The sequence below is a fragment of the Vigna umbellata genome, chromosome 1 (genome assembly GCF_029865625.1).
Source record: "Vigna umbellata cultivar VRB3 chromosome 1, Vumbellata_1.0, whole genome shotgun sequence".
Classification (NCBI taxonomy): Eukaryota; Viridiplantae; Streptophyta; class Magnoliopsida; order Fabales; family Fabaceae; genus Vigna; species Vigna umbellata.
Genome location: NC_142165.1, coordinates 69576550 through 69590458, shown reverse-complemented (window position 1 = coordinate 69590458; position 13909 = coordinate 69576550). Strand labels below are relative to the sequence as shown.

The 13909-nt window shown below is 32.1% G+C and overlaps 2 protein-coding genes across 2 annotated transcripts; one reads left to right on the top strand and one right to left on the bottom strand.

The window, feature by feature from the left end:
* Positions 1–1530: 1530 nt before the first annotated feature.
* Positions 1531–2396, bottom strand: LOC148206165 (uncharacterized). Its single transcript, XM_088106964.1, has 2 exons — positions 1819–2396; positions 1531–1732 (listed from the first exon to the last, which is right to left on the bottom strand). Exons 1-2 carry the CDS (start codon positions 2394–2396, stop codon positions 1531–1533), a joined length of 780 nt encoding a protein of 259 aa, XP_087963090.1.
* Positions 2397–9113: 6717 nt separating this feature from the next.
* LOC124844929 (AP2-like ethylene-responsive transcription factor PLT2) lies at positions 9114–11835 on the top strand. The gene is made up of 8 exons (XM_047321947.2): positions 9114–9340; positions 9677–9759; positions 9891–9899; positions 9996–10084; positions 10164–10237; positions 10327–10377; positions 10466–10542; positions 11187–11835. Exons 1-8 carry the CDS (start codon positions 9114–9116, stop codon positions 11789–11791), a joined length of 1215 nt encoding a protein of 404 aa, XP_047177903.1. The 3' UTR covers positions 11792–11835.
* Positions 11836–13909: the final 2074 nt, after the last annotated feature.

Below are 13909 nucleotides of genomic sequence, written 5' to 3'. Positions count from 1 at the left end.
TTCCTTGCTCATTCTTGTAAGGAAAGATGTCTTCATAAAAAATGACATTTCTGCTAATAGAGATTTCCCTAGTCTTGATGTCAAGAACAATGTAACCTTTTACACCACTTTTATATCCTAGAAATATATATTTTCTAGCTCTAGAGTCTAATTTATTTCTGTTACTTTCTAAAGTAGAAGCAAAACATAAACACCCAAAAACTTTTAAGTTAAGATAAGTGGGAGGATCATTATACAATACATCATAAGGGGTTTTATTATTAATAACAGGGGAAGGCAGTCTATTAATCAGGTATATAGCATGGGATAGAGCATAAGACCAGTTAGCATAAGGAATACTAGATGGAAAAATAAGACTACGGGTGACATTCAATATGTGTTGATGTTTGCGCTCCACAACAGAATTTTGTTGTGGAGTTTCAACACAGCTAGTTTGATGTTCAATTCCATAAGAATTGTACATGTTGGAACAATTGAACTCAGGACCGTTGTCAGTCCTAATGGTTTTAATTTTCATGACAAAGGATTGTTGAAGCTCTCTAGTTTGACCCTTGTTGTGCATAAGAAAAGCCCAGGTATGTCTACTGCAATAATCAACAATAGTAAGGAAGTATCTATGCCCATGTATAGACGGAATAGAGATAGGACCCCATATGTCACAATGTATAATATCAAAACAATTTTCTGACAAAGAATTAGTTTTAGGGAAAGGTAATATGTGTTGCTTTGCATAATGGCAGATGTCACAAACACTATCAGAAACAATTTGAATATAAGGGAAAATCTTGCACATTCTTTCAACAATTTTATGTCCAGGATGGCCCAGCCTATAATACCATAGATTTATGTTTACATGCTCATAAGAAAAAACAAAATTAGGTGCCAGATCTCTTCCAACAGCCTGTAGGTAGTAAAGCCCTCTATACACCTTAGCACATCCAATCATCTTCAATGTAGAGCTGTCCTGGATCTGACACATCTTAGAGGAAAAGGTTAGTGTGCAGTCTATATCTCTGGTTAAACTTTGAACAGATATAAGGTTGAAACTAAAATTAGGTATGCATAAAACATTGAAAATTGTGAAATCTTTTGAAAATTGTAGAGTTCCTGCATAATGGGCTGTAACAGTGGAGTTATTAGGCAATTTAATAGATATGGGTTTGATTTTACTGAATGTCATGAACAAATTTTTGTCATGGGTCACATGATCTGTGGCCCCTGTGTCTATAATCCATGAGAACATACCTTGTCTGTCCTCTACAGTGTTTTTATGCATTTGACTGATAGTATGAGAAGGGCTATCACTCTTTTCGAGCATCTGCAGTATTTTCTGCATTTGTTCTGGGGTGAAGGAGCTTTGAACAATGTTAGTATTATTTTGCTGGTTGGCCTATGATCTTTTAGCAGAAGTAGTGCAGGCACTTACAGACCCCAATTCACTCTGTCCAATACTGTTTTGGTTGTTGTTGTCACTTTTCTTGTACCACGGTGGATATCCATGTTTAGAGTAGCTTTCATCTACTGTGTGATTCATTTTATGACAGTGGGAACATTGCTTCCCATAGTTAGGATTTCTTCCTTTCCTTCTTCCTTGTTCACGAGGTGTGAATCCACGTCGATGACTCTTCCAACCTTGATCATTCTTCCAATGACTCTGTTTTTCAGTGGTATTTGCCAGAACTTTGATTTCATTTTGGTTGGTGAGTCCAGAGCCATGTTTCTCCTGTCTTTCCTATTGCATTATGAGAAAAAAAGGCACAGTTAATGTTGGGTAAAGGTTCCATTAGCAAAATTTGTGTTCTCATAGTATTGTAGTACTCATTCAGGCCCTTTAGAAAGCAGATAACATGTTCCATTTCCCTGTACTTATAAGAGACCTTAGAAAGATCACAACTGCAAGGAATCTTGCAGCTACACCGTGGGATGGGTCTAAGAAATTCCATTTCCTCCCATAGAATCTTCAAGTCAGTAAAATACTGACTCACGCTCCTTTCTCCTTGCTTAATATAATGAATTTCTTGGAGCAAGTCAGAGAATTTAAAATAGTCTCCTTTGGAAAATCTTTCCTTTAATTCTTCCCATAATTCTTGAGCATCTTTCACATATATAACACTTTCTGCAATCTGGGGTGAAAGAGTCTTGATAATCCAAGATAGCACAATCATGTTACTCCTTTCCCAAGAATAAAAAATGGAATCTTCTCTTTGAGGTTTCTTGATCCCTCCATTTATAAACTTTAGCTTGTTCTTGGAGAGAAGAGCTCTTCTCATATTTCTACTCCAAGAAGTGTAATTGGATTCATCAAGAATCTGAGAAATAAGAGAAATGCCTGGGTTTTCTCCTGGGTGGAGATAAAATGGGCTTGAAGGATTGTTGGACTGATCCATGCTTTCCATGATGGCAAGAACAGAAGCACTAACAAAGTAATAAAAGATAGATGCAGCGGAAACAGAGGCAGAACAGGTACAGGACCTGCTCTGGTACCATATTAAAATAAGCCCAAACTAAAAAAGCTGAGGCCCAATATTTTCTAGCCCAGAAACGTAAAATATCACTTTTCCTATAAGCTTCTTTTGTCAAAAGGTAGGTGAGTCTGAGAATGGATATGCACGAGAGAAAAGAAAGAGCGAAAGCTCTCTAAGGAGATTCACAAGTGGAGGTGACAACGAAGCTCGTTCCAATGGTTGTCAGACGGAAACGCAAGAGAAGATTAAAGAGGAAGAGAAGAAAAGCTTGTACTTGGAGGTAAGTAAAAGAATGTTTCTTGTATTCTGTAATATATGAATATGTTGATGATTCAAATGCTTTTCTCTTCATCATAAAACAAAATGCTGGAATCCCTGTTTATATAGGGTTCCAGTGAATCAGAAAAATGGGTTAGTTGCAACCCATAACAGAAACATAAAAACGTAAAACTAAAAACCCTAAAACATTAAATGTTGCTCTTAGGAGCAATTACTACGAAACATAAATATTAATAGTATTCATGGTCTTTTTGTGTATATTTCCAGCTTTTTTGCTACAATCAATCTTTAGATTTTGAAGTTTATTTTTTCTAATGATTTTAAAGCGTTATTATGCATGTGTAGTTTTAATTATTTGCATTGTATTAGACTATTTGCTACTTTTGAGTATAGCAAGCTTTGAAATGGCTACTCACTCTACGAATTGACAACTATGATTTTTTAAATATGATTTTGTACTATGCTTTTCAAAATTATATCTTTCCTATTCGATCTATGTTTACAATGTTCTTTATTCTCAAATTATGCCTTAAGACAAGTTAAAACAAAAACAATGTCGTTATACTTATTGATAGAAGAAAGTTGTCGTCAAATAACGTCGATGTATATCTTGAATAATCATCAACTATAACCAAAGCATAATAATTTCCCTCAAAACTTTTTATCCTTGAAGAACCAAATAAATCTATGTGCAAGAGTTCTAGGGATTTTACACTAGAAAAACTATTTTACAAATTAAAAGATGATTTAATTTGTTTACCCTTTTGACATGTAACACATAATTTGTCCTTTACAAATTTTAGTTTTGGTAGACCAATTACTAAGTCTTTAGATATAAGCTTACTCAATTGTTACATATGAATATGAGCAACTACCTTATATCACAACCATGAATTTTCTTCTTTTACTAGTAAACATGAATTGTTTTTATTTGATGCATTGCCTAAATCATTTAAATAAATATTTGCATGCCTAATACCTTTCAAAGCAATTTCAAAAGAATATTTTTCATGGATAGTGCAATAATTGGGTTCAAAGGTTACCTTGAAAACTTTGTCACATAGTTGGATTATACTGAGTAGATTATGCTTTAATCCTTGTGCAAATAGTACATCCTTTATCATCAAGGTGTCTTCACTTCCTATCTCTCCTATACCAAGGAATTTTCCCTTGTTGTTATCACCATATGTAACATAACATTGTTCCTTCTTCCAAAAGTTTGTAAATATCTTTTTATCTCATGTCATGTGCCTTTAACAACTACTATCAAGTTACCACATGGACTTCCTAGATTTTGATGAGTCAAATTCTTTTTATCTCCTGTAAGTGTGATGAGTCAAATTCTTAATTTCCTATATGCAGATCATTGGAATGTTGTGATTTGTATGTTGAAGTATATATGGTCATAATAACCATACTAAAGTTGGTTTTAATGTGAAAGAAGATTTTCTTCCATTTCAACTTTGGAGTTATAGTTGTGGTTATTAGTTCTGAATCTTTTGGTGTTTTCTTGGATGATGATGACCATTTCTTATTGATGGCGAGCTTCAATGTTTGTTGAATCTTCATGGGATGGTTAAGGTTCTGACCTATCTCATGATTGGACGGGGAAAAAATGGAGGGATGAAGGCGACGATATGTCTAGAGAAGAAGAAGGAGATGAAAATAAGGGAAAAAAAAGCTAAAAAAAATCGACTTTTCCATTAACCAATCTAATGTTGTTTGTAAATAAGACCAACTTTATTTCATTTAAAAAAGATAGGAACTCAGTTGAGTATAAAAATATATATTGACAAACATAAATCATATATTTAACATTATAAGAAAATCTCTATATGGTAACCAATTTTAGTGATAAAAAATAATTAGTCACTATAGTAGTAACCAATTTACGAAACTAAAAGTTATTGGTTACTGTTGAATATAGCAAAAAATTATCTATGAGATTAATCTCTCTTTGTGTTGAATATACACATATGGTCCTCTATTTATAATAGAAGAAATATAAGTTAAGCCCAAAATACAAATAAGAAATAATAACAAAGTAACTAAAGATAAAAGATAAAGATAATATATCCAACACTACCTTTAAGCGGGTGCATACAAATCGCATGTACCAAGCTTGTTACTAATATAATCAAAGACTTAGTGAAAATATTTGCTTATGCATTGAGTGACATCAAATTATTAATGATTTGCGAAGATGACATAAAAGACGAAATACCAACTAAGAACACCCCTCCTAAGCAACAAATCTAGGAAGTTGCTCAATGTAAATCTCTTCTTGCAAATCGTCATTGAGGAATGAATGGTTGACATCCAATGGATAAAGATGTCATTGTTGAAGAGCCACCACGACTATAAATAAACTAACAAAAAATCATCTTTGTCATGGGAGAAAAAACATATATGGACGGTTCAAACGCAATGGTGGAAAAAGGGAGGTTAGAAGAGACAACAACGAAAAAAGCCATGTGTTGATAGGGGGAGATATGGAAAGCTAAACCCATATCTCACATATGAGTTTTTGATGATGACAACAAAATTTTTTATAGTTTCTTGCACATAGCAAAATTGTTGATGGTTTATATCTGTATATGTGCCAGAACTATCAGTGACATGCATTCATTATTTTCAAATGAATTTATGTTGAAAACTCTTTGCACATTGCATATATGTATGAATTAATCGATTACACAGTTTATATAATCTGTTATAATTCATCAAACATCAGTACATGCTTAATAGTGGCAAAACAACATGTTTTAACCGATTACATTATGAGTATAATCGATTAAAACTCGTGGTTATGCCTACTCTTGCTTACTGTGTGCATTGATGTGTTTTGTAGGGAAAAAGTTTTCAAACTACTTAAGTTTGAGACTTAACTGATTACATTGATTTCTTAATCGGTTAAATTGTGCTTTATATGAAAAGCGTTTTCAAGTATAACCATAATTGCCACAACGGTCATACTTTTAAATACTGTGGCATGTATGTTTTGGTTAATCGATTACATGCATTGTTTAATCTGTTAAATGTGAAAAACGTAATTCTGTTAAGGAACTATTAATTGCTTTAATGATTACATTAATAACGTAATCGATTAAATTGCGTCAATACTGTTATATCTATAAATAGATGCATAGCTCTTTGCATTAAAAAACTTTTTGAATCATAACTTTTATATCTGATAAAGTTTGTTGAGTTCTTAATTGCATGAGCGTCTGTTCTCCAAGAATCAAGAATAATTTCATTTGGAAGAAATCTTATCAAGGATTCTTGAAGAGTTGTTGTACTTTCAAAGTCTGATCAATCTACACTATGAGGTGTTCTATTGGAAGATCAAAATTGTTTGCAATCTTTTATGATTGTGGTTCCCTGTTGCTGCTAGTCAGGAAGAAGAACTTTGAGTGTGGTATCTCAAAGGGGTTGACAGAAAGAGGATTTTTCTTTCTAGGTTGTTTGCTATAGTAGATTTGGAGTTAGAGAGGAGAGTGCATTGAAAGGGGTCTTGTTGTAGAACTCAATTTATATAGTGGAATCCTTTCAATCTCAGGTTGATTGAAAGAAGACTGGATGTAGGCTTATATATCTTTGTGTGAATTTCTCTATCCCTTTACTCTTGCATTGTTATTCATTCTTTATCCCTTGCATTCCAAGAAAGATTAAAAGATTTTGAAAAGATTTTTAAAGGACACATTTTTACAAGGGGAACCAATTCGGCCCCTCTTGGTTACTTGGCCAATCTATTTCTACACCATGGATGAATAGGAGAGAGAAACCTTAAAAATCAAAGATTATCCCATGAAGGAACCTAAAAGAGGTGAAAGAGCAATCTCGATGTTCTGAATAGCTACCTGAGAAGAGACTGAATGTGTGACCACAAACGATGAACCTCAAAGAGGGAAAAGAGCGACCTCGATGTTCTAAATCGCTAACTGAGAAAAGACGAGACGTGCCACCAAGCATGACGAAAAATGGATCATATCCACAACTTCAAAAGGTGTTGAGAGCACATAGAAGCTCCAATAAAGATGTCGTTGGTGGTCCAAATTGTGTGATCCCCGGTTAAAACTGAAACTCCGGTAGTGATAGCGACATACTACAACTCTGCCGGTAATGGTAGATGACGTTGTCGCTGCTAGCAGAGGGTGTAGTAACAAGACAACATAAAGTTTTTTCCTCAAAAGAACCAAACTCTAGATACTATATTGAATATAATGAAAAACTATGTATAAGATTAATCTCCTTTTGTGATGAATATATAAGTTGGATCCTTTATTTATAATAAAATAAATATGAGTTAAACCTAAAATATAAATAAGAAATAATAACAAATTAACCAGAAAAAAAAATAAAAAAAAAGATAAAGATAATATATGTAAGGATAATGATACTTTGACAACATTTTTTTGACAACATTTTAATTTCATTGTGATTGGTCCATATTGATATTTATGATTATTATTATTGATTGTAGAGTAATTTTGGACCGATCACAATGACATGTAAATGATGTTAAAATGTTGTCAAAAAAATATTATCAAAGTATCATTATCCTATATGTAACCATTACTAAGATAGTCAGTATTATAAATAAAATGTTATAATTAATTTGTAAATTGATTTCTAAAATTAGAATACCGAACGAATTAGTTTTTAATTACGTACGTGAAGACATATGTAATCAATAACAATCTAAAGTAATAATCAGATTATCTCAAATAACTACAAAGTTAAACAATAATTACTTATTAAAAAATACAAAAAGTTAGGACATTTATTTAAAAGTAATAAAATTTATAAAAACTGAATTAAACCTAATAAAATGATAATATAGTAATAATTATTACTATATATTCTTATTAGTGATTCTAAAACAAAGAAAGTACACTATTTTGGTAAATTTCATCCATGAAATGGCTTGTAATAAATTGTGATAAGAAATTCACAACAATTTTAGTGGGAAATGTTTTGAGAGTTAACTGTGAAGCTTTGGATGAGTCAAAGTAAAAGGAATTAATAGTTTGAAGGCTTTGCATAGGAATTAATCACAACTTGAAAAGCTCCGCAGAGAGAATAAACTGTTTCTGTCATTTATCCGGTACTAGGTAAGAGACCAAGTTAGTCGGAACTTTTGCACAATTTCACAGTGGACGACATTTGCCACGCCTTTACTCAAACCACTATCATTACTGACAAATTTTATCATATCACGACACGAACAACTCCTGCATGCTCTTCCCAAAAAACAAAAACTGCACTAAACACTCTTTTAACTCATTATCCAAAACATGCCAAAACCATTTCTCTTATAACTTAATACTTTATTCATTTTTGTAACATTATATTTACTTTTCTCCTAAAATCTTAATCTTTAATGTAATCTTATGGAGAGCAAAACTAAAGATTAAGCTAAAAGGTACATTAACTTCTGTATAAGTTTTATTTTTGAACCAAGTAATTTTCAAGGAAACAAGTTAAAAATTAAAAGAAAATTTCAAAAAATATTTCCAATCATCAACTTATTTCAAATCACTTTATTGAATTCTTACATATTGACGTGTTTGAATTTACATTAGATAATCTAGAATTACATTAAAAATACTCATTCATAGATTTTAAATAGACATTTATGTTTGAGTTAAAACAACTTTATATTAAGAATTCATTCTAGTTCGTAATTGGTTGAGTTAAAACAACTCTAAATAATTTTTCATTAAATAAAAAAATTTAAACTAAATTTAATTATTAGCTTGACAAAAATTATACCAGTTCAAAGTTAACTTTGTATAATTAATTTTATTTAGAATTATTAATTTTATACAAGTATTCACTTCCCATTTTGTTCATTCCCAATTATGTGCAATCCATAAACAAATATATAATGGTTACTCTAGTGATTTTCTTTTTTTCTCATTCTTGCAAAAGAATTTCACCATCTACGATCCTACGTAGTCTCGTTTGGTTTCAGTTCTGTAACACATGGAAGTGATAAGATATAACATAATAAACTCTTGTAGGCTTTGATAAAATCAATGCACCATTTTTAGATGGTTATCAACTAATCAAACGTTGTCTTACATGAACAGGGTAATTTTGTTTATACCTTAATAAGAGTATGCTCATAAATAGCTACAAGTTATTGGTTTCGTGGGTTGTGAGCAATTGAATTTGTTTTATTGTAATGTTATCATCGACATTTTTTTGTCTTTGTTCCAAAATCCAGTTTTAAACAACAAAATGACAAGTTAAGAATGAGACAAGTTTCTTTTGAAGTATATATATATATACAGAGAAGTGAGTGCTTGAATCATTCCATGTAATAGCATTGTTGTTTGGTGAAAAAGAAAAGAGAAGAGTGAAATGGAGCTTGCACCTGTGAAATGTGAACTGAGCCCTAGAAACCATAGGTTGCTTGTTATAGATGGTAGTGAGGTTATTGCTGCTAAGTGTGTCAAAAGGAGGCGAAGAGGTTCGTCTATGTCAGTGTTAGGTGGCAATGAACAACAAGGTGAAAAGTTAGAAGAACATAAACAACTTGGTACTGCCACCACTGTGAAGAGAAGTTCAAGGTTCAGGGGTGTTAGCAGGCATGATCTTCGTAAACATATCTCAGACCTTGTTTGTTTATTGTTTTCAAAAGCAGTTTATTGCAGAACATAAACAACTTGGTACTGCCACCAAGTGCTTCTATGTTTTGGTTTTTAAAATATCTGTTTTGGAAACAACTTTAGAAACAGTAGATTTTGGATGAAAAATTGATCATTGAGTAGTGTGGAAATGTTTTAGAAAGTAGTTTTTAAAACATAGAACAAATGAGAAGAGAATCATAGAGGTCCTTATTCTCAGTTTTTTTAACTATTTCCAATTCTTTTAGTGATTGTTTTCTGATTTCAAGCTAAAACTATAGTCTTTCTGGGGAGCAGACACAGGTGGACTGGAAGGTTTGAAGCACATCTATGGGATAAAGGGACATGGAATCCCACTCAGAAGAAGAAAGGAAAGCAAGGTAGATGTTGAACTCATTCCCCACTTCACTTTCGTTGGCTATTTGTTGTTTTTAATATTTATTTTTGATTGCTCATTGCATTGTTGTTCTGTTTTTGTATGTGGCTTTGTTGATTTCTTGATGTGGAGCAGTGTATTTGGGTAAGTAGGTCATCTGTATGATTTTAACAGTGTTTTCTCTGAATTCAAGGATACATAGAGAAACTGACCTTTTGGGTAAATTTATGCTTCAACCAGGAGCTTATAATGATGAAGAAGCGGCTGCTAGAGCTTATGATTTGGCTGCACTCAAGTACTGGGGAACATCAACTTTCACAAATTTTCCTGTATGTTTATCATACATAACAAAGCATAAGTTTTTGTATCTGACTGATATCAATTTCTCACATACTGATATTTTTGCAGGTGTCTGATTATGAGAAAGAAATTGAGATAATGAAAACAGTAACCAAAGAAGAATATCTTGCTTCACTGAGAAGGTATTCCCATTTCTTCAAGAAATACTGCAATTAAATCTTTTGGCTTGTTTTGGGAAGCTCTATATCCTGTTTTTGTGTTTTTATTGTAGGAGGAGCAGTGGTTTTTCCAGAGGTGTATCAAAGTATAGAGGAGTAGCAAGGTGAAACATTTGCTAAATTTTGTAATCAAACCTTATTGTCCAACAAAATACATGGTGCTAAGGTTTTATGTATGAAAACTAAACACAGGCACCATCACAATGGAAGATGGGAGGCAAGAATTGGGAGAGTGTTTGGCAACAAGTACCTATACCTTGGGACTTACAGTGAGTTTTCAAACTTAACATAATCCCATGTTTCTCACAAAGAACACCACTTGGCTACTTCACCATTCATCCATGTCTAAAATAAGAAGAATTTTGGAAAACAAAATAAGATTTTCAACTCAGCCTACCTCTTCATACCAAGGTATATATATCTTGAACAAGGGACTGGACATCAATAATGATTTGATAACGACGGATAGGAGATGAGACTATAGATGTATAACAATATAACTAGAATAAAGGTTGGATGACTTTGATAATCTTAAAAAAATAATCTTAAATTTAATTCAATTTTACAAAAATAAGATTTAGATCTACTTATATACTATAAATTTGTTTTATTTTTAGTTAACGAAGATTTTTATTACAAAGGGTCAAAAGATTACAACTTAGATGATGCGCTAACTAGGAAGATTCATTATCCATATCAAAGTTTTAATAAATGGTTACCCAAATTTCGATTCTAATGTAAGGTTTGCGGACGTTATATAATTGTATTTGTCCCATTTGTTAGTAAGTTCTCATAATATCAGAGATTGTGATAAAACTGGTACTGTGACAGCAATTTTAAACCTTGATTGATCCAAATATTTGATCGATAAAGAGCTGTCACCTCATCCATGTGCTCATGTGTTCCTGTGAAGGTACACAAGAAGAAGCAGCTCGTGCATATGACATTGCAGCAATTGAGTACAGAGGCATAAATGCTGTGACAAACTTTGACTTGAGCACCTACATCAGATGGCTAAGACCAGGAACACATCCTATTGCTTCACATGATCAAAAGCCTGGCACAGACCCTCAACCCTTTGCTACCTCTAACTCAATGCAAACAAGAGGGAACATTGAGGTATCCAACTCTAACATGCATTCATTCTCCTCAGCTGAATTAGACAGTACCAAGAAGCAAGACTTTTCCAAGTATATGAACCCTTTGAGCCCTTGCAACAAGCCATCTTCCCCAACAGCATTAGGACTTCTCCTAAAATCAACAGTGTTCAGAGAATTGATGCAGAGAAATCTGAACTCCTCTAGTGAGGAAGGTGAAGAAGTTGAATTGAAATACCCACAAGAAGGAAATGATGGAAATGGAGGGACTTATTACAGTGACAACACCAGTAACTCTTACTTTTGCTCTTCTGATATCAACAGATTACCAAACCTGGAGTCACCAGAAGAAAGTTCATTGCCTATGTATCATGGAACTGTGCAATCCCTATGGAATAGTTCTTTCAACATGTCTAATTGATTGCTTTTGTTTGTTTTTTTTATCAAGAAAAGTAGAGTTAAAACCTCTCCCTTCTTAGCATACTAGTGGCAGTCAAATAATTGCCAAGATGTGCATACCGGCACTTCGACCTTGACTGTTCATAAATCATCAATGTCAAATAAACATTATTGTAATGCCTTTGAAAGAGAATGTGACATACTCTATTTCTTAAGCTGTTCCTGACCTATGTCTTTAAGAGCTTTGGTTAAGCAATTATAGATTAAACATTTCCTTTATTTTCAAAATGTGTCATTTTATGATGTTTCACTCAGATGAAGTTGATAATTTATTATTCTAAATACTAGAATCATAAATTATTCTTCCATTTTTGTCAGTTGTTTTGTTCTTTTGTTCACATTTTTTTTGTTAGATAAGAGTTAATATTTTGTTATTCTGGTACCTATCTCAGTCACTTGGTTGCAGATATCATTCTGCTGCGTTGTACATTAATGTGATTTTCCACATCATAAAGGAATTATTTTGTTACTTAATAAATTAATTATTCTTGTTACTTGATATAAAATGTGGTAGTATAAAAATGCATCTCACGAAATTTGTTTGTATCGAAAATTTTGGTATTTAAATGTTGTATTAGCGAGTCATCTTTCTTTTTGGAGAATTGATAAGAGTCTAATTTGATATTTAAATTTTGGTATTTAAATTTATTTATCTTTTAATGAATGTTAGGACACAACCAACAAACTCAAATATGTTTATCACTTTACGTGAATTTAACTCATAAGATTAATGAAACATGAACAACACAAAATAATATAAAGGCTTAATACCCTATTTTGTCCCCAGTTTCGCTCGACAATGTCAAATTAGTCCATCCTTTAAAAAGTACGTCAATTACATCCTTACTTAATAAAATTTATATCAATGAAATCCCTTCCGTTAAATCCGTACAAACGACGTTAATTATTTTTCTCTCTCTTCTATTAACGCCGTTTGTACGGATTTAACGGAAGGGATTTCATTGATATAAATTTTATTAAGTAAAGACGTAGTTGACGCACGTTTTAAAAGATGGACTAATTTGACATTGTCGAGCGAAATTGGGGACAAAATAGGGTATTAAGCCTAATATAAAATAAGAATTTTTAGAAGTGAAACATGGAAAAACACTATAAAGAAGTTTGAATAGTATTTTAAACTTTTCGTAAATAGTGTTTGATTATATTTTACAGAATACCATAATAGTTAGACTTAAGTTTATAAAGAAGCATTGAATGGAAAGTTTTCAAAAAGAAAAACAATAAAGCACACTTTTTTTTATACTAGATCGCGCCAAACTGAACTCCGTCTAATTCTTCCTTAAATTATTTTAAGGTGTTCCACTAGTTACGAAGATTACATATGAGTTTCACCACTTCTGGTTTACAAACTAACTAACTAACTAGTTAGACGAGTATAACTACTTATGGTATCCACTAGTCTACCTGACTATATCATTTAACTCCTTAAAATTAAACTAACAAATGTTTAAATTCACTTTCAAATCTAAAAACAACAAAGTGTTTTCGAAAGATTACAAGAATAGAATGTTTAACTCTCTTCGAGAGAATTTTGAGTCAATACAAAATATTCTGAAAACTTGTAAAGAACTTTTAAAAGATGAGTCTTAAGAGAAAGAGCTTAGAAAGGATCAGCGTAAGCGTATTGTAATAATATGTTTGTTGATAACAAAGTTATTTTCTTCTCTTCATGCAATCATTTTATATAGACGTCTTCAAAAAAGATTTCTTACTCAAAGCTTTTGACTTTCTTTTAGTGATGTAGCTTTTAAGGTAGAGTCAGAAATTATATTGCATCTTAGCAACTTTGTTGTATATGCGGAAAGAACAGACATAAAGCATGTATGAAACATTTCCTTAAATATACTATCAAATTGAAAATATATGACAATATTGTTTACACAGTTTAACAATTACAATTTATGAATGACTTGAAGAATGTACTTTCCATTGAATAATTAGACAGTCTACGATGCTAGATCCATATCGAATATGGGATCTTAAAAGGGATGAGAGTGAATCTAGTGAAAATCACAATTAATTCATATAGGATTGAAGAACAATGATGATATGACATCAT

What these genes read in the sequence shown, in the direction of transcription:
- LOC148206165 (XM_088106964.1), bottom strand. Translation starts at nt 2,396, where the DNA reads ATGGAAAGCATGGATCAGTCCAACAATCCTTCAAGCCCATTTTATCTC. An exon ending in TTTCTAAAGGGCCTGAATGA is followed by an intron (nt 1,733 to 1,818) that starts GTACTACAATAC and finishes ATAATGCAATAG; the next exon opens with GAAAGACAGGAGAAACATGG.
- LOC124844929 (XM_047321947.2), top strand. Translation starts at nt 9,114, where the DNA reads ATGGAGCTTGCACCTGTGAAATGTGAACTGAGCCCTAGAAACCATAGG. An exon ending in AGGTTCAGGGGTGTTAGCAG is followed by an intron (nt 9,341 to 9,676) that starts GCATGATCTTCG and finishes TCTGGGGAGCAG; the next exon opens with ACACAGGTGGACTGGAAGGT. An exon ending in CAACTTTCACAAATTTTCCT is followed by an intron (nt 10,085 to 10,163) that starts GTATGTTTATCA and finishes ATATTTTTGCAG; the next exon opens with GTGTCTGATTATGAGAAAGA.